A 22648-nucleotide genomic window follows, 5' to 3' on the forward strand; every position below is an offset into this window, starting at 1 on the left:
AGTCGGAATAAATTGAAAACTACAAATAAAACGCGTCTAAAAAAAAAAAAAAAGAGTCTAAAACAATACAATATAAAATTCCCTACATTAAGAAAAAGTTTGTTTCTTCAAAAGTTTAAACTTCCTGTCGTGCTCTTCTTTGTGTTGTCTCCTCTTGGAAAGCTGCCGGACATCTTCTCGAACAAACCAGGGTGCAAACAGCTAAATATTGGATGCAGCCTTGTGACTTCAACTTTTGGCACCGTGTGCAAATGCAAAGCCGCCCTGAGAGCCTAGGAGCCGGCGGAAGGCAGAGGAGCTGACAGCTGCGGGATAGACATCAAAATCTAAGTTTAACGCCAATAAAACGATGTCGGAGGGTGGTGGGGAGCAGGGAGCAGGTTCATAGAAAAGAGGACTCTATTAGTTCAGGAGGACTAAAATTCCTCTTTGAGTCATACGCTGATTTTGTGCCTTCACTGTGGGGCATATTTTACTGTTTAACAGCCCAAACTACTTCATTACTTCTCGGGGTCCCGCCCACCTCTTTTGACCAGCCGGCACTCGGCTGATTACACAATCAAAGTAGAAGTGCCGTGCGCTTCTTCCTCGTGTATTATCACATGGTCGTTTATTTCTGAATATATCAGGTCTATTAATCAAATTTACCATCTCGTAGTCGTTTTTTTTTTTATCCTCCGTGACATCGTTTTATAACACTTTATAGAGATTTTGCCTCTGGAACGCTGAAAAAAAAAATCCTCTTTCCTTCTGCCTAAAAAAAGTGAAAAGTGTCCCACATTAAGAAACATGCCGGTAGAGTAGATGGTGAGCAACTGTGTCATTTCCAAGTGACTCAGAATAAATAAATGAATATTACTTATACAGGATACTCTGTGCTGTACAAGTTGTACGATTGTTGTTGTACAGTCTTTTCCAAAAATGTACCACAAGGTGGCAACAATGAACCATCTACGATGAGTGGGTCCAGTCCCACTTTACAGTCATATGATTAGATTATATGGCCACGAATCTTCCTCTGACCTCCACGTGGGGTGTTGGGGCGTGTCTCCCTTCAAACTCGGGTTTGTCTACCAGAGGCCTGGGAGGAGCTGGAGATTTTCAAAAGGAAATATGCTCATTTTGCAGAATGACCCATTTTCAGAATATAGTAGTTGGTGGGAAAACAAGAGGGATTAACAACATTTTACTTCATCTCAACCCTACATTAACATATCATAATTTATTTGTTGATATTTTGTATATTATCAATCTGAATCTGCAAAGTAACAAGTTTGTTATGAACTTTACATAGTGGTGTAAAAAGTCCCAATATTTCTTCCCCAAATTTTGGATAGCAGAATTATAAAGTAGGACAAACTGGAAGTCAAGTCCAAGCTTCTCAAATTTATTTAAGACCGGAGTAAATGTTACTCTCCACTTCCGACAGTAGTGATAGAAGGTAGGATATAGTTGACAGCTACCGAGAATGCAATGTGTGACGTTAGAGCTCGTACCACTTACATCAGCGCCCTTCAGTCTTTTTGAAAGCAGATTTAAAAACAGGACGCAATCGCACAATGAGACTTGAAGGCAGCTTTTTTTTTTTATTATTCCTTTTGAGAATAGTGGCGTTTGTCGTCTCGAAAAGGTCTAAAAGTGGAGTGGGTTTGACTCTAAAAATAGCGTGCTGAGGCTATTTTGGTCGATGCCGTCTGTGGGCTGAGTCTGTGTTTGGTTTGCCAAAGTGTTTGTGAATAGATGAGCGGTGGGTTGCCAGGGGCTGCAGGGTGAGGGGAACGTGGCACGAGAAGGGTTAGTTACACATGGCTGTTCCCACTGTTCTGTAGATCCTGACCCTGTAACGGGCCACTTCACCGGGTCCATGAGAGCTCCACTCACACCATGGGGCTGTGTGCTCGTGCGTCTGTGAGTGTGAACGCATGCATTATGTTCTGTCCTCCTGGCATCATCTTTTAACAGCCAAAACAACAGCACGGGACTCCCATGAAGCCCAAGTGTTTTCAATGATGCACAAGTGCTGTCGTCATGGCAACATACCATCCTCCTCCCCTCCTCTCAATCCTAATGATCACTGTGTGTGTGTGTGTGTGTGTGTGTGTGTGTGTGTGTGTGTGTGTGTGTGTGTGTGTGTGTGTGTGTGTGTGTGTGTGTGGTTGTGTGTGCGTGTGTGCGTGTCTAATAAAAAGGCCTCAAAAGTGGTAAACAACTCCAGGTCAGGCATCTGCACAATGCACTGACGTCATACCTGCGCCGCCACATTCACGCTGTAGTGTCAAAGAGTTGGGGGGGGGGTAATGTTTGAGAGACAGACAGCAAGAAAAGGGAGAGAGCAGAGGAGGGGAGTGGGGGAGAGTGGATGGGGGGGGGCAGCTTGTGTATGAAAGAAGAGAAAAGAGAGAGTGAGTTGCTCATAAGTCCCCAAAACAGCCAGGGATCTCATAACAGAAGAGATCAGACGAGGCTGTATGCAGCTGCACCACAGCCGAGAGCACACGAGACACATCTGAGGGAGACCCGGTTAGAGTAACGGAGGATATCACCGACCTAACACGATGGAAGTGGTTCTGACCAGACTGCGGGACTTCTCCTGCAAGACCTCCACCTTTGATGACCGTGAACAAGCAGAAGAGAGCGCGTGCAGGGAGCCTCGGAGCAGGACCGACCACCTCCGAGGAGGAAGAGGAGGAGGAGGAGGACGCACAGCTGGAGGAGACGGCAGCAAACTGGACATAGAGAGCGCACTGGCCTGGCTGAGAAGGGAACTGGTACGACTGGGACATTTTTTATACTACTATACTTACACTGCGTTATCTTTCTATTTCACACAACTTACTTAACAGCATTTAATGTATCATCTGTATAAACTATTTACTTTGATTTTACAAACAAAACACGAGGCAATGATGAAATATTTAAAGATTAAAGGTCCTGCTGATTAAACCCACTCATGTTAGAGTTGTGCAAAACTATGTATGCTTGCATCTTTGGGATTTCACTAATAAGTATGATCAAGTTGTGACAGTGAAGTCCTTATTATTGTAATCTTGTTGTAAGATATTAGTGTTTGCATGCAAATTATCATCCTTTGCATGTAAGATTAAAAAAAAAAAAAAAAACTTCCGGTACATCAGGTGCTCCTGAATTTAACACTGTGGAAGGTGTCATTTTACACAATGAGTACTTTTGACACTTTAAAGTCAGACTGTCATTTTTAAAGAAAAATGTAAAAACAAATTATTTGTTTTGCACCACTGCTTTGTCTGACATTTTGTGACCTCTTACTTAAGAGTAGACTTTAAAGTTTTAGTGTTTCTCTTTCAGCCAAAGTAAATTAATGTTGAATAAAACATGATAAACAAGGCCACAATGATTTAATACATTTGAAATATCACTGCTAGCTTTAACAGAAGTGTCATTGTAAGGTGGGATGACCTTAAAATAATAGCACAGCTCCATAAATTAAGAATAACAATATACTTGATCTGTAAATTCTTCTCCTACAACTGTTCAGTGAGTTTATTGTCTGTTATGCTAAAGGGCGAGTCCTTTGCCGCACCAGCAGAATGACCTCCTGGGTCACTTTGAATGCTTTTGTGTGGGAGGCCCAAGTCATCGCCTTTTTGTTCCCAAGCTGCATCTAAGTCATGTTACAATGTCACCCCCTTTAAAACCATCGTCTCCAGCCAAAGAGGCTGTGTGTGTGTGTGTGTGTGTGTGTGTGTGTGTGTGTGTGTGTGTGTGTGTGTGTGTGTGTGTGTGTGTGTGTGTGTGCGCGCGTGCGCGTGTGTGCGTGTGTGTTTTTGTGTCCGAGCGTGTATGTGTGTGTCTATTTGCACATCTCTGAGTAACTGTGCAAGGGCTCATTGTCACGGCCTAATATATCACTTGGCATTTAGTGCGTTCACCCAGACAGCTCGTCATGGTAACCGTGTGTCCCCAGCACGTAGAGAAGAAGAAAGCACGTGTCTGAGCCGGAGCAGCCAGTAAAAACAGAGACGTGTAAAAAGCCTCGGAGGAGCAGCAGGGAATGATGACACCTCAATACCTAAAGGACGACTAGAAGTCACTGTATTTCAACTTGGACCTTTTGGAAATATTTGTTTTCTATCAGCAGAGGCCCAAGCCTAATCACTTTAGACGTTTAACATCTGGGGTAAAGGTTGAGGTACGTTCTCAAATGTTCAAATTGTCATGTTTTCTGACCATTTGTACCTCCTCATCCACAATGTCTTAAAGCTCAGGTTTAAAGAGTCCATTCTTTTTTATTACCATGATTAATTTGGCATGCATGTCTTCATTTGATAGCATATCATTTAGACAGACCGGACAGAGAGAGAGAGAGAGAGAGAGAGAGAGAGGGGGGGGGGGGGGTATGACTACTATTACTAAAGTATGTCTGGCCGGAAGTTGCTCTGTGGATGTTGTGGTTATGTGGTTTATATTCTGATCCTAAAAGTTCATCCTGGACCTTGGAAACAAAACAAACTCATGTTAAGTTCAATTGTGTGGCTGTTCTGGAGCTTTTGATCATGTCAAATGATCTTCATCAGCAGATGGAGTTTGCCCAGTCGTCATAGAAATGTAGATTTTAAAAATCTAATATTTATTCTTAACAAACTAATTATTAAAGAAATCAGTCAAGTCTATCTGTCCTACCAATTTATTTAATTTGTTTTATTAACAATTTCTATTATATCATTCTGGAAAAAAAATAACTTAAAGTAAAACCTGATTTAGGAAAAAGTTCTGTAACAACTTCCAGGTTAATATTTTAGGACACTTTTGAATTACCTGTGCAATAACTTTTTACAAAACAGACGTTTTTCTAGTTTCTTTACTTGTCAAATGATGAAGTCCATTGTGAAATTGAATGATAGAGATTCTTTCCCCACCACAGTTAAAGGAAGAAATCTGAACGGTCTTAAAAAAAAACAGGATGAATCAAGATGCAAATGAGAACATAAGATAAAAGATGCACACCAAAAAGACACAAAACACCAGTTATTTCAACTTCACACTCGTAGTTGAGGTTTGTGTGACTTGTATAAATCTCACAAATAAAAAGGGAACTCTATCGACTGCCAACATCACCCCCAATAAAAAAAAAAAGTCCCGAGGTGCTCTGTTCATGTATTCTTACAAAGAAAGACTGCTGGAGATCTATCGGCACAAAGAAGCCGAAATCCTCTTGATTTAGATTTAGTGGTGCAGAATGGTGCCGACAGAAGCAGATATTCATAAACCTACACTCTCTCACACACACACACACACACACACACACACACACACACACACACACACACACACACACACAGACACACACACAAAGTGTCCAGCACATTATTAGAGGAGGACCGGTGTTTGGCATGATGAGGTGGAGCTCAGCATGCCGCCATCTCCAAAGCAAAAGTTCTTGTTTCTTCTCTCAATCCCTCCAAGTGTTGGACAAAGGCAATAAGACCAGCATCTCTGACTCAGAGCCCGGTCTCAGCCCGGTGCTGCAATTAACAGAGAAAAGAAATGCAGATTGGCATTGGCAAATGGAGAAGGTTTTTTTTTTGTCTGTGGACATTCCTCAGTCCTTTGGACAAAGTTGGACTCTGAAGTTGGTGGAATTCTGAATATCGCATTTTACAATGCCAGCAATTATACAGCCGCTCATATGGAAAAAAAGAGAGCGAAGAAAGAGAACTGCAGAGAGGTGCATTTGCATTTGAAAGAAGGCAAAGCTCAAACGAAATGGGTGCGCTTTCACAGTGAGAGAAACCTGCTCAGCTTGACCAGCATGGAGCCTTTTTTTGAGGGGAAAAAGGAAAAAAAAGGGAAGAAATTCTTTCCTCCATTGTATGAGTTTCAGTCCTGCTCCTCCCCATCTATTAGTTCCTGAATCTAAACCAACAGATGTGTCCTCTGTGTACAGATGGAGATGCGTTCCCAGGACCAAGCCCTGATCCGACAGCTGATGGAGCTTCACTCCGGCATCCAGGAGCTCAAGCAGGAGCTGTCTGAAGAGGAGCAGGAGGAGGAAACAGACGAGGAGGAAGAGGAGGGCAGCTACTGGGACTCCGAGAGCGAACGAGGAAGCGGCAGCGTCTACTCCAGCTCAGGGGAAGTGGGCTTTTCCACTTCCTGCCGAAAGACGCCTCGGCCCCTTCACACGCGGGGTTTACAGAAGAGGCCGTTCTGCAGGAGAAGCTCCGTGCCTTGAAAATTCAAACCACTTTCTCCACAAATTGCTCATAAGGAGTCAACGTGGTCAAGTTGGAGCAAGTGAAATAAATGTTCCACCGTAATTAACACATTTACATTCTTACAGAAAAATACAATCTCACTCTGGTGGCTTTGTCATGTTATCCCTTGTTATATCTCTTTTCACAACAAAATCTGATATCGTAAATTAAAATAGACATTTTAGACAAATTGCCGTGAAATTTTAACAAATTCGCCTGACATTTTTGAAAAAACAGGCTTTTGCTGTCTTCAAGTGGCGAGCTTGTTGTTACGTCATTACGAAATGCAGAGACATAATGACAGAGGGAGCGGATGAGGCCTGTTGGAATTTCAACATTTTCTTCAGACGTCAACTTTATAAGACTAAATCATCGATACATTAGCTTCGCATCAAACAAAAAAAAATAAACCTCCATCCGTAAACATCAGCAAACACAAATTTGCGAGGTCTGAGGTCGTGAATACTGTAAAAGGGAGGCGTTTATAAGTACTCTTTACATTAACACTGTAAATACGACCCCGTTCGAAGGCAGAATTATTGCTTACTTGATTGCGAGTCAGTTAAAGCGAGCCATCAGCTAACTTTTATACAGATTAAACAAACAGGATAAACCGTATTAATTGGTATTTTGGTTCCTCTGCGTAAAGCTCTTTCCCTTGTTTTTTTATTTTTTTAATTTTTTTATTAATTTGTATTTTATGCTAAACTAAGCTAACCCGCTGCTGGCTGTAACTTTATATTTAAAAATACAGTATAAACACGGCGTAGACCTTCTTATCTTGGTAACAGTGAACAAGGATTTCCAGAAATGTCAAACTACTCCTTTAACTTACTAAATAAATTGTGTGACAGAGGATTGTTTAAGTCCCGTATGAAATATTGACTTAATGTCACTGTTGTGTTTGTATTGTTCAGAAAGCGCGAGTCTTCTCTGTGCAAACAAATATCAATGTGTACTGTACAAATATTACCCAAACGTTTAACCATCTCACTACAACTGTCAGTTAACTACTAGTACTTGTTTTTATGCACCGAAACCTGGTTGACTTACAACTCATACAGGATGGAGTTTAAGGCATCTTTATGTGCACGGGACAGTGTGACACGTTGCTGATCTTACTTTTAGTGAGATGTTGTAGTCTTAAATATATCTCTGACAAAGGATAATCAGAGTAATTAATCTGAGTTAGTTTAGTGGACCTATGTAAATTCAGATGAACTGTGACTGTGGTCATATACCGTATAGAAAGAATACGTGCGATGTGGATGTATTTATTAACCGTCCTTGAACTTCTAGCAGCCTTTTAAACAGGTGCTGTACTGCAGTGAGTACAGTATGACAGCTCAATAAAGATACAAATACAGTAAAGTTGCTCATTTTATTTTTTGTCTTTCCATTTCATCTTTACATTCATGATGTCTCGTTTCCTCTGTGAAAGAAACAAAAACAGCTTTCTTTAGCACAACTCTAATAAGTGCAAAATGTCTTAAAAAAAAAAAAAGAAAAAGGAAAAAAAAAGCCAGCATCACACAACCAACCAACTCATTGTGTTCTTAATTTTCCCTCTACCCAAGTTACTATACATGCAACTGGTGCCTAATTTTTTTTTTTGAGTGAGCCGTCATGAAAAGCAAATGCACTGATTTTCTTCAGTTGCATCAGTCATCGGAGCGTACTTCCACGTTTTCTTCCTCCAGTCACTCTTAAGTCCTCCCCAGAGAAGAGGCAGTCCGCTGGGGTCGCTTACTGCTGACCCCCCCCCTCTACGTCCACACCTCCAAAACTCTCCCTCCTCAGTCTTTGGATCTCACTGTTGAGCCCCAGCAGCGTCTGAGCCAGCTGGAGGTCCTGTGAGCGCATTTCCAGCTGCATGACAACAATGAAAGGACAGAATTAGCACGATCAAACTATCGTGTACACACTTGGACGCAGAGACACACAAGTACTGGTCCTTTTCCTTTAGATCTTCTCGTCACAACAGCTCGTAACAAATGTTGCAGACTACACATAGAAAGCACAATATGTCAAATCTGTAAGGTGATTCTCTTACCAGTTCAGACCTGAGCCAGGTTATTGCTCCGTCTATCTGCGCCCTCCGCAGCTCCTCGTTTGCTTGGTAACTTCTTCCGATGCAGGAGTCGGAGTCCTGAGGATTGCCCCTGGACTCTCCTGTCACTCTGAAGGCATGAATCAGTTTGTTCTTTATGTTCTCCAGGACCATCGTGGACAAAGTATCCTCACTGTGACTGTCCCGGTCCATGCTGGGACGGTATGAATGTGCAGGCAGGTGCGAGTGTGTACCTCCCAGCACTTCCTTTGGCAGCCTGGTTTACACTTTCTCACAAAACTTTTGGGAATCCTCAGAGTTTCCTTTTTCTTCTCTTCTTTTCACTCCACTAGATTCGCTGCCCCGGTAACAGATCCTCTCCAAACTGGTCTTCCTCCTTTCCCCTATGTGAACTGGGGCTCCCGGCTGCAGGTTTGTGTGCCTTTCCTCAGCAACTGCAATCACCACTTTGCCTGCCTGGTGTTCAACTGGCTTGTTTTGTCATTGTTACTATGGAGAAATACCCTCTGCCTGCATGCCCACCTCCCTCCTCCTCTTCCTCCTCCTCCTCCTCCTCCTCTTGGTAACCCTAATAAGAATGGTGGAAGATTTCGGACAAAGACTATTGTTGCCTCCAAAAAGGAACTGAAAAGATCCCTCCAACCACTGCCACCACACCCCCACCCCCCTCCCCTCCCTTTCTCTCTCTCTCTCTCTCTTTCTTTTTCCTCAGCAAATCCTGCCCCCATACAACTCCAGTGTGAGAAATGTGTTGTGACTGAGCTCTCATTTGGACAAAGTGGCCATGTGTAAACCTGTGTGTGTGTGTGTGTGTGCCTGTATGTGCAAGGCGCACAAGGTCCATCCAAACCCTCAGTGGACTTTCTCAGTGCTTCTCCCCTAAATAAGACCTGCTTGTCAGCTTAGGAGACAGCCGGGTCAGAGCGAGGAGCAGACACAGCCTCAGTGTTGGCGGATTCAGAGGCACAAAGGCCATCCTACGGTGAAATATAACCAGGCCCTTTGTGCCCACGTTAAGTCCACTCCCTGTGGGGTTTGTGTGGGATGTTTTTTGGCAACTGTGAGCAGCTTTTTCTCCTGACTTCTGTATAGAGATGAGACAGGGGTTCAGTGTATTTTGCTGCCCAACTTATGAGCCTGGCTGTGAGAAGTGAGAGGGTACGTTCGGAGGCGACATCACACTCAGTCAAAGCATTCAAGTGCGTAGTTTTTTTCTCAAGGTAATCCTTTACTTTGGGGAAATGTTAGGCTCTGTTTCTCTGTGTCACAGGAAACACAGTGAAGCAGTGTGTTTGCAACAGAGTGAGGCCTCGTGATGTGCAGTACTGTGTTCAAAAAACCGAAATAAAAGGCTTTGATTTGCAATTCAATCACAGGACAATCTGCAGCGGCAGATGGATGCGCGTGTCGGAGAGAGAGAGACCGAGCGGCTCACTTGTCAGAGCTCATAAGATGTGAGCTATGACTCCATTTGTACAGCGGTCCGCGGAGCATAACAGGTTGGAGGGATTGGGCCATCAGTCTCGAAGGTCAAGGAAACAGGGCGACACGTGACGACGAAGACGAGGAAACAAACTAGCTGCCAAATTCACAGACCGAGACTCAGGTGGTGAAGAGTAGAGCAGCGGCGTCTTCACTTACAACATGCGACCGAACATTTCTGTCTCCACGACCAAAATATATTTTGTATTACTACGACGGTAACAGCTTTGCAGGGAGTCTCGATAGAGTCAGGCAGCAATGTAAACATTAAAAAAAAAAAAAGCTCTTTTGTTGCTGTGTTCACTCCTCCTGCACTCACTACCTATTAAACGACTCCGGTCTGAGTGATGTTGGACAAAATCCACAGACCTTCTAGCTGTTTGTCCATATTTTTTTTACTACAGCAGTACTAAAAGCGTATTGCTTGGGGAGGATATGAAGTCACCACAAGTCAAAAGGGTTGAGTAAGGTCATAAGTCCTTAAATGTAACTTTCAGTTGCAAGTCTTTTTTTGGAAGACATGATTAATCAAGTAATGTGACTTCTTGTCATTAGCTTCATTTTATGAAATGATGTATATTTCATAAAACAGAACCAGTACATCAGTATCAGTACACAATAAATATATTATAATTATATTTTTCTGATTATAATCTACCCTTAAGCCTTACCTTTGTGTAACTGATGTAAAACACCTAAAGAGACGCTTGCGCATTTTGCCTGAAGGTTAACTGGTTATCTTTTCTGAACACAAAAACATGACTTTATTTAGACTTGAGGAAGCAGAAGGTTCAATGATTTGTAGAAACGGACTGAAAGGCCCCTCTGTTTAAATCAATTTAAAGTAATTTCATAGATAGAAAATAAGTACAGCAAAAGTGGTAATTAAACACTGAGGCATCATTATGCTCTTAAATAGAGATTCCACCATGAAATTAAAATCTGAATTTTATCAGACAACTTATATTGCTCTGACTTGGATCATTTCTTAAATTTTTTTGAGATTATTAAGTCTTTTATGTTGGACTTTTATACACCACAATCAGGTTTTTTTTTTCTCTCCAATGAAGAGCTGCTTTCAAACAACATGCATGATACTGTGTGTTGAAGGGACCACAACATGTGCTATCTTTCAACTACCGCCCCCTGGTGGAACCTTCAGCACCTTGCAGAGTCACCTCCGTAGTACTTTTAAAAGAAGACTTCTACTGATATTCATCCAAATGAAGTAAGTAATAAAAAAAAAAAAAGCATTCTGCAGGCTTCAACGGTTTTAATTGCTTTTTGCTTTAGAGAGTGTTGACTTGAATAAATATAGTGTGTGAACAAACAAATTGTTTATTATAAATCGACATTTAAAGATATGGTATTTGGCTCGTATCATAAGATTGATCATGTATACATGAGTGTTTTTCTGTTTATCAAAAACGATGCCCAACAATTTCTGGACAATCATCACAAAAACTACACTTTACATCAATACCAGTTATGAATGAGTTTAAAGGAAATTTATTTAAGTGTATTAGTGATGAGGTAGCCTATTAAATAGGCAAAAGTCATGTCTTCTTTCATTCAATATAATCCACATATAGATATGAAATCACATTTCAAGCTGTTGACATGTCTGACTGAGGATTTACCTGGCTGACGCGCCTCGCTTCTGTTTGACGTCATCACCAGGTTTACCAGCAGAACCACACTGGTTTACCAGCTGCTGGACAATATCTTGAGTGAAGAATCTGCAGGCTGTTGCAGAACGACAATCCTACGCTTTTTGTTGTTGTTGTTGTTGTTGTTGTTTGTTTTCACAGCGTATAAATATCCAGCCTCCATAAATCCACACCGAATTTACAGAACGACCAAAAATCCTTTGTTCTTCCGGGGTCGAATACCTGACAAAGGTATGACCTCCCTACCTGTTTACCTGAAGCCCCGGATGTGATACAGCGCCACCCAGCGGACACACAGTGAATAACAGCTCAGTTCTGGTTTGTCCAGCAAAGTATTTGACTTCATGGGCCACTCTGCATAATTAGTAGCCTACATTGAGGCTACTTTTGATTCTTTAAACCTCTGCTGCTCATAATTTGCGATATTGTTTATCTTAAATCCGAAATAGTCTTTTGGTATGCCTACTTGTAATATTTCCATGTTACTTTATATTTTTACTCCACTAAGTCGCTTGTAGCCTAACAGTTTTGTTTTTTTTTCTTCACTTTAAAGGATGCCAATACTGTACGCAGGTAGATGAGTGCGCAACAGGTGCGCAGCTCAGCATCCCTCCTCCCCGCATCAGCACCACCCCGCATCCTGCTGAGGCGTCCGGTCTCCGGGACGGTGCTCCTGCACGGGAGGGGCGACGCCATCTTGTTTGTTTTAGGGGAAGAGGAGAGGAGAAAGGAGGGGGTGGCAGAGGAACAGGCACCGGCAGCATCGACACCACGGCCGGCAAAACGGGAACGGCCCGAGGCGGCTAACCGGTGGGTCGTTTGTGTTCATTCATATGAATGAAATGAGAAAATATCAAGTCGCACCTGTGTGTGTGTGTGTGTGTGTGTGTGTGTGTGTGTCAGAAATAACGCGCTATGACAGCTGCTAACTGGCGCTGCGAGCTCATCTGCATCATCACCTGTAACCAGGATATCACAGGAGCATCAGCTCATTCATAACAGCTATAGATTTAAAACGGCATTAACGGTTACAGGAGCCTGCCTGCTTTTTCCATAACAAAGCACATGTTTTCTGTGTATAACGTCACTGAGTCTTTATGTTTTTGCTGTGATAACTGTCTGATATGCAGTCCTTACAGGTATATTGTTATTATTATTATTATTATTACTATTATTATTGACAAGCAAATCCAGGCGCAGCAGCCAATTTATACATCACGATCAGACCACGGGATGTGCATTTAAATTGGAATTAGCAAGCACCGTAACACAACAATAACAAATAGGATGCCGGATTTTAAGTGCCCAAGGCGGATGAGTTACACTGCTGCCAGGGAATGCCAGATATTTGGATTATTTTATGTTGATATTTTCCTCCACAATTAGCTGATGTCCAAAGCCGATCCAGCTGCACAGGCGATGCACAAGCAGAGTGGATGATCCGCGTCTGCCGTCTGCATCCGACGGTGGTTGTTCCCAACGGTTTAAAATAGTCTCAAAGAGTTTGCACCTCGCAATGCATTACTGTCAGAGTCTGCTTGCAGAAGATCAATCAGCACAACAACTGCATCCCTCCAGCTGTTGTGCTTCGTTTACCTCTCCAGAGTTTTGATTTCAGTCATAGTCTTTTTCTCTGTGTCGTTTCCTCTCTCCAGGCCTGACGGCTCCCCCCCCCCTCCCTCCCCCTTCCCCTTTCCCTCGTGGTAAGACGGCGCTGAGACGATGTTTTACGCCCACTTTGTCCTCAGCAAACGTGGGCCGCTGGCTAAGATCTGGCTGGCGGCCCACTGGGACAAGAAGCTGACCAAGGCCCACGTCTTCGAGTGCAACCTGGAGAGCAGCGTAGAGAGCATCATCTCACCCAAGGTCATTTCTCAGGCTGTTTACTTTCACGGCTCCCTCACAATGACTTAAAAGGAAATTACTGTGTATTATGGTTGGTTTGTCAGATTCAATGTGTTGATCTACATTCTTTAATTTCAAGATTTTTGATGATCAGTGCTCAAAACCGGAGAAAACGTTTGCTATCAGATTCATCTTTTGAATCTGAAGCCCTTTAATCATTCATTAATTAATCATTATTTTTAAGTGTGTCAAGACTGCTATTGTCCTTTATATCATCTACATCAGAATGATAGTATATTATTCCTTGAGAGAAAACTGGTTTTACCATTTAGGAAATCAACATTTATTGAGTAAAACAAGAGCAAAACATTGCTTTTAAGTTTTACATCATTTTAAGTGTTATATTTGAGTTTTGTGCGAGCTGGTCAGACTTAAATGGGCACTCTTTGAGATTGCTTGGCTCTTTGTTACTGGTTTTAATGTTTGTAGTGGTAAATAATCATTCAGTTCATATAACACTCATATCACGTAACAGATGATCAATTGTGAAAGAGGGTGGTTTACATTTCACGACATAAAGGCGGTGACAGCTGGGAGAATGGACTCCCAGAGTTTATGTAAAACACTGCAGATTCATTTTATTGTATCATCGCTGATGTGTTTTCTGTCATTATTTTTTTCTCCAGGTGAAAATGGCATTACGGACTTCAGGCCACCTGCTGCTGGGAGTGGTGAGGATCTACCACAGGAAGGCCAAGTACCTGCTGGCAGACTGTAACGAGGCCTTCATCAAGATCAAGATGGCGTTTAGGCCAGGTGGGGAACAGCATGTAACTCAAAGGTAAGGCTCACTTTCACAGTGCACGTCACATCCTGAAACCCTTCTCCTCTGTTGTGTTGTTTCAGGTGTGGTGGATCTTCCTGAGGAGAACAGAGAAGCGGCCTACAACGCCATCACTCTCCCGGAGGAGTTCCACGACTTTGACCAGCCGCTGCCAGACTTAGAGTGAGTCCTCTGTTTGTCTGCCGCATTTCTGAGAGAACACTGGGCAGAAACATACTTCACGGAACGAAAAAAAAAAAACTGGGTAGACCACAGCGATCAAAACAAACACCACCTTTATTTCTTAGTATGCACTTTCCTGGGCATTATTATGACTTTTTTTTTTTTTTAGATTGCAAGCAATAGAAAAAGGCACAGAGTAAATGCTGGAAGGCATCAAATAATCCTTAAAAAAAAAAAAAAATTCTGCTGATTGTAAATACTAAATAAAATAAAATTTTTAATGACAGCACAGTGTGTTTTGTGCAGTGACATTGACGTGGCTCAGCAGTTCAACTTGAACCAGAGCAGAGTGGAGGAGATCACCATGAGAGAGGAGGTGGGCAACCTCAACCTGCTGCAGGACAATGATTTCGGTAGGCAACTGTCTTTGTTTTGGATTTTATTCATTGTTCTGCCACCTGGGAGCGGCCATGTAAGACCACAGTTCAACACAGTGAGAACTGAGACGCTACGCAGGCACATTTCAGGGTAAATACTTTGCAAGATTAGCTTTTTTTTGAGGGAAGGGAGGACAAATCTTCACCAGCCACAAGCAGTTTTAAACACTTGTTTAGCCAACAGTGCAATGTGCTCCACTTCCCTACCTTCCGCACCGTCCACTGTAAAGACACTCTGTTCTGTGGTGCAGCTGACTTCGGGATGGACGACCGGGAGATGATGCGAGAGGAGAGTGCGTTCGAGGTGGACATCATGGGAGCATCAGCTTCCAACCTGCTGCTGGAGGCCGAGGGCGTAGCCAACGAGATGGCCGACAAGTCCAACCATCTGGAGTACGACGACCAGTACAAGGACGACTTCGGAGACAACCCCATGGAGAGCAACGAGGGAGGAATGCTGGGTAAGATCCAGCGCAATTAGTGAAATTTTAGGGTTGTATGTTTTGAAATTGTTTCACAACTTCTGCAAGTGTTACTGTTTCCTCAGATCAAACTTGATGACGTTGTGTTTCTGTGCAGTGGACAAGTTGCTGAGCAACGAGGACGGAGACGGCATCTTTGATGACCCTCCTGCCATCACAGGGAGCGTGATGATGCCTCAGGACCACGGAGACGATGACGATGACTTTGACGCTCTCTCAGGTCAGTTCCACAGACTTCTCGGCTCCAAACCCCGAATATTTTCCAGATCTTTCGGTGTCGAGCTGCACTAGCTTGTGTTACGCACAGTTGGAAACACAATGCTTTTGCCTCTATATCGTGAAGTGCATTTCCAACCTGATGTGTCTGTGTGGCGTTAGCGGGAGCCCCAGAAAGTCCAGACTCAGGCCCAACAGGGCCCCTCCCAGCCATGGCTGACCAGACAGAACAAACGGCTCTGGTTCACAATGAGGAAGAAACCTTCGCCCTGGAGCCCATCGACATCACAGGTAATAAATCTGATTTGCGCTTTTTCTGATTTGTTTTTTTCCTTTTCCATTTCCATATTTGTGCTCCACCGTCAGTCTAAACATTGTTCACACAGGTTTATTTTTACTGGCTTTTCCCGCACAATATTAAGTCTCAAACATTCTGTGAAAAATAAATCCCTCATTGATGATGTGCAGGGACCCGGTGGAAAATAAAATGAAAGACAAATAGCAGATAAACAAATCACACATTATTGCAAATTATTCTGTGAATTTGGTATTTTGGGGGGTTTTGAGAAGGCTATAAAAATATTTTAGAGTAAACCAGATCAAATCAGCCTTTGTTTTCAGCCAGACCATTTCATTTTATTTATATAGTGCCAAATCAAAACAAGGGTCAAAGCACTTTAGATGGTAAGGTCCTTACAACAGAACAGAGAATAGAGAGGAACCCTAATATTTAACAATTCTTACATGAGTGAGAACTGCAAGGAAAAACTACTTTTTAACAGGAAGAAGAACCTCAAACAGAACCCGGCTCAGAGGTGGGCGGCCATCTGCTTTGACTGTTTAGAGTAAGGGGAGAGCAGAACAAGAAAAGAACAGCATAGATAAACAACAAACAAAGAATGATAATTCAGCTTCTACTAAAGACTGAGGTGTAGAGTTACAGAATTTAAAATGAATGTCTGTGCATGTGCTTTGTACTAAATATCCTCCTCCTGTGCAGTGAAGGAGACCAAGGCGAAGCGGAAGAGGAAGCTGATTGTCGACAGCGTGAAGGAGCTGGACAGTAAAACTATCCGTGCACAGCTTTCTGACTACTCCGACATCGTCACCACGCTGGATCTGGCTCCTCCTACCAAGAAACTGATGATGTGGAAGGAGACCGGAGGAGTCGAGAAGCTTTTCTCCCTCCCAGCTCAGCCTCTGTGGAACGCCCGGCTGCTGAAGGTGATGGAGCCTCGGTAGTGTTGTGTTAACACCTTGTAGACACATCTTCTTCTCACACTTCCTGTTTTTTTTTCTTCCTGTTTTCTCTCCAGATGTTTACAAGATGTCTGACACCTCTGGTACCAGATGAGCTGAGGAAGAGGAGGAAAGGCGGAGAGGCCGACAGTCTGGATGAGTTCCTCAAGGATCTGGAGAACCCGGAGGTGCCAAGAGAGGAAACGGCCGGCCACCAGCAGAGAGACATCATGGGTGCTTTTCCGTGTACTTTTATTCTCGATTTCATTTGTGGAACATCATGTACAGATGTTTCTATTTTTCTGTTCTGTGGTAGTGCTTGAATTTGGGTTGTTCATGGCACGGTGTGAAAGTTTGTAAAGTGCCTGTGAGATAGTGACGTGTGTATAGTTTGCAAAAGTGGTGATTATTTGAATTATTGAGCACATGTTTTTCCCACCCATGTTCGTGTGTGGTTGTCCACACCATTTGTAGGTATTTTTAAAGGAAAGTTACAAACTGATCTCGAGTAATTGAGTCTCCATTCAGTTGGAAAATTGCCCCAAAAAAGATGAGTGGAAATCCACATAGAGTATATTCTCAGTGATGCTGAATTTAAGGATGCAGTATTCTTGTGCACACATAACACATTTTGTCAGGTTTTTTTTTTTTTTTTTTTTTTTTTTTATCGTGCGTGTCCATTTGTCTTCCAGACCAGACGATCATGGAAGAGGCCAGCGTGCTGCAGACTTCAGCCGTGGAGGGGAGCAGAACGACGCTGGACGAGTCGGCCATGCCGCCTCCTTCCTCCCAGAGAGGCCTGAAACGCAAGGCCCAGGACACAGAGCCCGCCCTGCCTGTGAGCACAGCCCTCACCTGCTCTCTCTCTCTCTCTCTCTCTGTTGTCACTACCAACTCCAGTCTCTGTCACTGCACTGTGTCCTCTTCACTGTAGATGGGAGCCCTGGACCAGCAGCAGCAGGATGATCAGCAGCAGCAGCAGCAGCAGGGGTCCAGAGCATCGACCGCGTCCCAGCAGCTCGAGGCTTCCAGCGTGGATTTGCCCCCAGAGGAAACCACCACCAACATCAGCCAGCTCATTGAGTTGGACCTGCTCGCCGACAAGGACAAGAAGAAGAACGATGACGATTCTGATGAAGAGGTGAGATAGAGATCCACATCCCCTTATTCATCTATTTTTTTATTTTTTTTTGTGGTAAATTAACAGCGGATTTCACAGAAGCCTTTGTCAATGTCTCTAACTGTGTTTTTTTGTGTCAGGAGGAGGAGCTGCAGGGAGACCAGGACCAGGAGGAGAGGAGGTGGAACAAAAGAACCCAGCAGATGCTTCATGGCCTGCAGGTACATATATGTTCACACAGAAGAACAGGATGATCTCTTGTTGCTACAATATATGAGAATCAAAAAAAATTACAGGTTATAGGATAAATCCACACAGTGCAACACCTTGGACATTGTTGAGTCATGACTGATGTCGGCACTAAATGTTCAGGTGTTTTATTTTGGAAGATATCCATCTGTAAGATAGCAATAAAAAGAAATTGTCCTTTTATTTTGTGAATTGAAAGTAAGGGATCTTTTTGCAAAATGTGTAAAGTATCAAAAACACATCTGGTTTTGGAATTTGAACTGGATACTATTAATATAAGACAATTAAATAGTGTGTAAACTTTACACAAACCGAGGAAAACCACCACAAAGACAAACAACCGAACAAACATAAAAGACAAACCTTGGAAAAGCTTAATACAAAATAGAAGTGCAGATTTAAAATTACTCAAACAGTCCTTTGATTAATACATTTTTTTTTAAAAACAACAAGCTATTACAGGTCTACCTATCTGGGCAGTGACATTTGTGGTTCTACATATACTTGAATCTCTCTCTACCTGGTATTGTACGAAGGTGTTGTAGCAGATGAGTTCTCCCCTCGCTGACCCCTCCCTCCCTCCCTCTCTCTCACCTCTCCTCAGAGGGTGATGGCCAAAACAGGTGCGCAGTCGGTCAGCCTGCTGGATCTGTGCAGGAACAACAACAGGAAGCAGGCGGCCGCCAAGTTCTACAGCTTCCTGGTCCTGAAGAAGCAGCAGGCGGTGGAGCTCGTCCAGGAGGAGCCTTACAGCGACATCGTAGCGACACCGGGGCCTCGCTTCCACATCATCTAAGAAACACTCCGCTCTGCAGTCTGAAGAGAAAAAGCCGCTCATTTGGTCAATAGCAACTGCCTCATAATTCAAAACAAGTCTAATTTATTTATTCGAGATTACTGACTTCTGTCTTTTTATTTATGATGTGGAGTTTTATTTTTGTGTCCTGATGAATTTTAATGCGATGCAGTGGTGGGAGGAAGTAAGTCTGAACAACTTAGTGGGAATATTAGATTTCTTCCTTGAACAATTTCACATAGTGAGTCAGAGTTCAGCTGCAAACAATCCAGCTTTTTATTATTTATAAATTTTTTTTGTATGGTATCTTATTATTTACTAACTTCACATCCAGGTTAGCATGGAGTAAGTTGGGTAGTAAAAAAAAAAAAAGGACTGGGGTGCATCTGCGCCTCATTTTTAGGAGCTGCTCTCTCACTGTTGTGTTGCACTGGCGAGGCACCAAAGTGAAGGAGTCTGTTTTAAAGTTTTCCAGTGGGAGACGACGGTATGTTTTCGCAGTGGTTACTCAATCAAGCGTATCGGTCCCTCTGTCCCGCTGCAGGAAGAGGTTCTCTTCACGTTCACTCACATTAGCCACCAGGAACATGGAGTCTCCGCTCGAGAACATTTAAACAGTCACCACAGCGGTGCGTCGCAGACTCAACCAGCAGTTAATAAATTAAACAACTGTAGTGTAGCACTTTAAACTTTACAAACTTCCAAGTTGTTGTTTTTGCAAATGCTTTGCACGCATCGTCGACTGTTTATGCTTCACAAGAGTCAATTGTGTCTCGAATCGATGCCACACACTAAGTGGGATTTTAAAAAAAACAAAAAACTGAACTATATGGAGCATGCGTTTTATTTCCCACAATGCAAGTGTAGAATTACTTCAGAAACAGCTCCAGTAACATCTGGAAAAACAAAACAAAAATTACATTTGTGAAACAAACATGTTTGGGTTTCTTTAGGTTTATTATTATTATTAATATTAGTTAAGTTTGATTGACATCCAAGAACACACTTATTCTGCTTGTTAGTGTGAAAACGTTAAGTAAAGTGACTTTTTTTTTTGCACAGAACTGCAATTAAAGAACAACCTGTATGGGATGACTTTGTTCTATGGAGTTGGGACAGTTTATAAAATAAAACTTCCGTCTACAGAAGGTAAAAACATGAGTAGTCTGCCATACTTGCATGCTATCCTGAAATAATTAATCCGAGTGTAATTTCTCCTGAAACCATTTTTATTGCCGTGTTGCTCTTTTATTCGTGAAATGACTTGAGGTCTGTCCTTTTTTCTGTGTCGATAATCATTTAGATACAACTGGGCCGACAGCGTCACATCCGACAGTATTCATTTATTGTTGTTATATATTGTACAACAGCTGAAGAGAATGAATTGTTTAAATATTAATCTAAAGAATGACTTGATAACAGGATCATTTGTTTGAACTGTCACTCATCGAACAAGATAAATAACACTACAGGATGAATTTAACCGACGTTAAAAAAACAACAACAACAACCACACAGTGTACCGTGTCAACAGGAGGACCGACGAGTCACTGTGTCGACACTTCTTTGTCCTTCTGTAAAGACAGCTGAATGCAGTCTTACATATCCACTTCCATACAAACTCTATATCATGTAATGTGCATCTTCTACGTTAAACTATGTGCCTGTAAACCTGCTTTTTTTTATTTTGTATTAAAGACAAATCGTTAAAGTGTTGCTGGTCTCTGATCAGTTCATCCGTAAGTCCAAAGCTTTTCAAAATAAAACAACTGCAATGACCAGTATTTTAAAATGGGATTTTGTGTGATAACCATTTCAGGTTGGGATTATATTATCCATGAGCATCTCTGATATTTTCAAATAACATTTATTTACGAAACGAAAGGCTGAAGTCTCTGTCTTCCGGTCCCATTATGTGTTTGTAACGGCAGAAGCCGCCGTCTTGTCTCCCCCCTCCGTCCTTTGTTTCTTGTGTCTGCTCCTCTTCTTCTCCCCCCCCTGCTCCGTCTTCTTCAGCGGAGGCGTCGGCACTCCTTTCTTCTTCTTCTTCAGGCAGCTGAGAGGGTTGGGGTTGCTCCGTTTCCTCTTCCTCTTCTTCCCCCGTCTCTCTCCGTCCTTCTGGCCGATGCCCTGCTCATCCTTCAGGCTGCGGATGCTCTGCTGCTGGGCCGGGCTGACCAGCTCCCCCAGCTGCACGGCCTGGACGTGCTGGAGGGACTCCGGGCTGGGCTTGTCCAGCACCATGGTGTTGAGGACGATGTAGAGCAGAGGAACGCCGGGGATCTTCTTCAGGCCTGCGGTCAATGTGCGGTCCTGGAGAGACCAAGCGGACAAACACCGGAGGCGAAGTCATTTTTAAACTGCTCCCTCAGTGCATCCACTTCATGCCACCGCCAACATCCTTCACTACTGAATCAACACCTTTCTTAAACCACATCAACAGAGATGAACTGACACGAAGGGAGGATTTACTGCAGCAATGTTGCATTAGATGAGACCGTATCACATACGGGTTACCGTGAATGTCTAATCAATAACCAGAACATTTCCTCTAATTTTGAATTACATTTCTGAATATTCACACCTGTCACTTGCGCAGAAATAAAAGAACACAGTCTTTGGTGCTTGTAGGATGTCACCTCAGTGTTTACCTGTGTGGCAACAAAGTAGTGGTGCGGGTTCGTGTCCCCCAGCATGGACAGCAGGCACTCTGAAGCGGGCACGGGGCTCTTGAAGTGCGGGCAGTTCCTGACCTGAAACTTCTGCAGGATGATTTTGGCTCCGTACAGTTGATTTCCAAGTGTCTCCAGTTCTTTCAGCGCGCAGCTAAAGGACCAACAACAGACATCGGCTCGGGACGTAAACAATGGGATGTGAAGACGTAAGAAAGAACAGCGAGGTGACTGTACTCACTGCGTGGTGCACAGCTGCACTTCCCCCATCAGGTATTTGGGCATTTGCTCTTTGATCTGGATCTTGTTCTTCAACGCCGCCTGACAAAAAGTCCCGTCGAAGAGGATCTGAAACGGCTGCCTGAAGTTGAAGTTGTATTTGTAGAAGCTTATGGTTTTCTTGGCTTGTTTCTGTCGCTTGATCTTCATGGCGGTCGGCGGATGAAGTCACTGCACAGGTTTTTTTTTTTTTTTTTTTTTTTTTTTTTTTTAGAAAGTTACAAATCCTCCTCCGAAAACACAAACTACCCGTTAGAGACGCGCGTTAACATGTACAAAAAAATGATGAAAAAAAACCCCAAAAAACTTCCGGTTGTTTTGTGGATGTCTCTCGTGTAAAATTTAAAAATGATCAATAACAAAATCCAGCATGGACACTGACAGTGTACGCGACACGCCTGCGGTGCGTTCTTGTCATGACTCCGGGCGGAAACACAACTTACGACGAAAGTTCCGCTTAAGTTGTCCAGTTTTGTTTTATTTAAAAAACACTTTAAGTTTAACAGCTTTTTTAGACAAACACATAAAACGTGTAGTTGTCAATAATTTGTTCTAAAAAGTAAATCTTTTTTTCATGTCAATGTATGTTTACCTTCATTCTTTTCCTATATTATTCTTGGTTAATATTCAAAATTTTGTGTTAGGCTATGATTAAAGTCTGTATTTTATTACATGTATGATGCGTTCCAGCACATGATCTATATTATTTACTTTATACATTTTCTTTAAATATATATCTCATAAATCTTACATATCATGTTCATTGAGTATACTAAAGTTTTGCATAAACTGTATTGAGGTATTTTAATTAATTTCATTTGTTGTGTTTATTTTCTATTGATACATATCTC

At 42.7% G+C, this 22648-nt stretch overlaps 4 protein-coding genes across 4 annotated transcripts; 2 read left to right on the plus strand and 2 right to left on the minus strand.

Annotated features, from left to right (window-relative positions):
* The first annotated feature begins 2391 nt into the window (after positions 1 to 2391).
* Positions 2392 to 7604, plus strand: LOC138215072 (protein FAM89A). Its single transcript, XM_069177031.1, has 2 exons — positions 2392 to 2768; positions 5924 to 7604. Exons 1-2 carry the CDS (start codon positions 2556 to 2558, stop codon positions 6209 to 6211), a joined length of 501 nt encoding a protein of 166 aa, XP_069033132.1. The 5' UTR covers positions 2392 to 2555; the 3' UTR covers positions 6212 to 7604.
* Positions 7601 to 8810, minus strand: aard (alanine and arginine rich domain containing protein). The gene is made up of 2 exons (XM_069177033.1): positions 8287 to 8810; positions 7601 to 8102 (listed from the first exon to the last, which is right to left on the minus strand). The coding sequence occupies exons 1-2, from the start codon at positions 8494 to 8496 to the stop codon at positions 7980 to 7982; spliced, it is 333 nt and encodes a 110-aa protein (XP_069033134.1). The 5' UTR covers positions 8497 to 8810; the 3' UTR covers positions 7601 to 7979.
* A 2748-nt stretch (positions 8811 to 11558) lies between these two features.
* rad21b (RAD21 cohesin complex component b) lies at positions 11559 to 20562 on the plus strand. Its single transcript, XM_069177029.1, has 15 exons — positions 11559 to 11774; positions 12010 to 12266; positions 13112 to 13322; positions 13988 to 14117; positions 14208 to 14307; positions 14614 to 14720; positions 14996 to 15205; positions 15324 to 15446; positions 15605 to 15733; positions 16443 to 16666; positions 16759 to 16915; positions 17374 to 17519; positions 17616 to 17822; positions 17942 to 18022; positions 18655 to 20562. The coding sequence occupies exons 3-15, from the start codon at positions 13179 to 13181 to the stop codon at positions 18844 to 18846; spliced, it is 1950 nt and encodes a 649-aa protein (XP_069033130.1). The 5' UTR covers positions 11559 to 11774; positions 12010 to 12266; positions 13112 to 13178; the 3' UTR covers positions 18847 to 20562.
* utp23 (UTP23 small subunit processome component) lies at positions 20175 to 22204 on the minus strand. Its single transcript, XM_069177030.1, has 3 exons — positions 21760 to 22204; positions 21498 to 21672; positions 20175 to 21159 (listed from the first exon to the last, which is right to left on the minus strand). Exons 1-3 carry the CDS (start codon positions 21945 to 21947, stop codon positions 20758 to 20760), a joined length of 765 nt encoding a protein of 254 aa, XP_069033131.1. The 5' UTR covers positions 21948 to 22204; the 3' UTR covers positions 20175 to 20757.
* Between the last annotated feature and the right edge of the window lie 444 nt (positions 22205 to 22648).

This window comes from Embiotoca jacksoni, unplaced genomic scaffold (genome assembly GCF_022577435.1).
Source record: "Embiotoca jacksoni isolate LCO1_2020_lvr unplaced genomic scaffold, fEmbJac1.0.p SCAF_7, whole genome shotgun sequence".
Classification (NCBI taxonomy): domain Eukaryota; kingdom Metazoa; phylum Chordata; class Actinopteri; family Embiotocidae; genus Embiotoca; species Embiotoca jacksoni.

Excerpts from the sequence above, each read along its gene's own strand:
- LOC138215072 (XM_069177031.1), top strand. The coding sequence starts at position 2,556 with ATGGAAGTGGTTCTGACCAGACTGCGGGACTTCTCCTGCAAGACCTCC. Across the intron at positions 2,769-5,923 it reads CCTGGCTGAGAAGGGAACTG|ATGGAGATGCGTTCCCAGGA; the intron begins GTACGACTGGGA and ends CTCTGTGTACAG.
- aard (XM_069177033.1), bottom strand. The coding sequence starts at position 8,496 with ATGGACCGGGACAGTCACAGTGAGGATACTTTGTCCACGATGGTCCTG. Across the intron at positions 8,103-8,286 it reads CCTGGCTCAGGTCTGAACTG|CTGGAAATGCGCTCACAGGA; the intron begins GTAAGAGAATCA and ends GTTGTCATGCAG.
- rad21b (XM_069177029.1), top strand. The coding sequence starts at position 13,179 with ATGTTTTACGCCCACTTTGTCCTCAGCAAACGTGGGCCGCTGGCTAAG. Across the intron at positions 14,721-14,995 it reads GCTGCAGGACAATGATTTCG|CTGACTTCGGGATGGACGAC; the intron begins GTAGGCAACTGT and ends TCTGTGGTGCAG. Across the intron at positions 18,023-18,654 it reads AGATGCTTCATGGCCTGCAG|AGGGTGATGGCCAAAACAGG; the intron begins GTACATATATGT and ends ACCTCTCCTCAG.
- utp23 (XM_069177030.1), bottom strand. The coding sequence starts at position 21,947 with ATGAAGATCAAGCGACAGAAACAAGCCAAGAAAACCATAAGCTTCTAC. Across the intron at positions 21,673-21,759 it reads GTGCAGCTGTGCACCACGCA|CTGCGCGCTGAAAGAACTGG; the intron begins GTGAGTACAGTC and ends TTGGTCCTTTAG. Across the intron at positions 21,160-21,497 it reads ACTACTTTGTTGCCACACAG|GACCGCACATTGACCGCAGG; the intron begins GTAAACACTGAG and ends TGGTCTCTCCAG.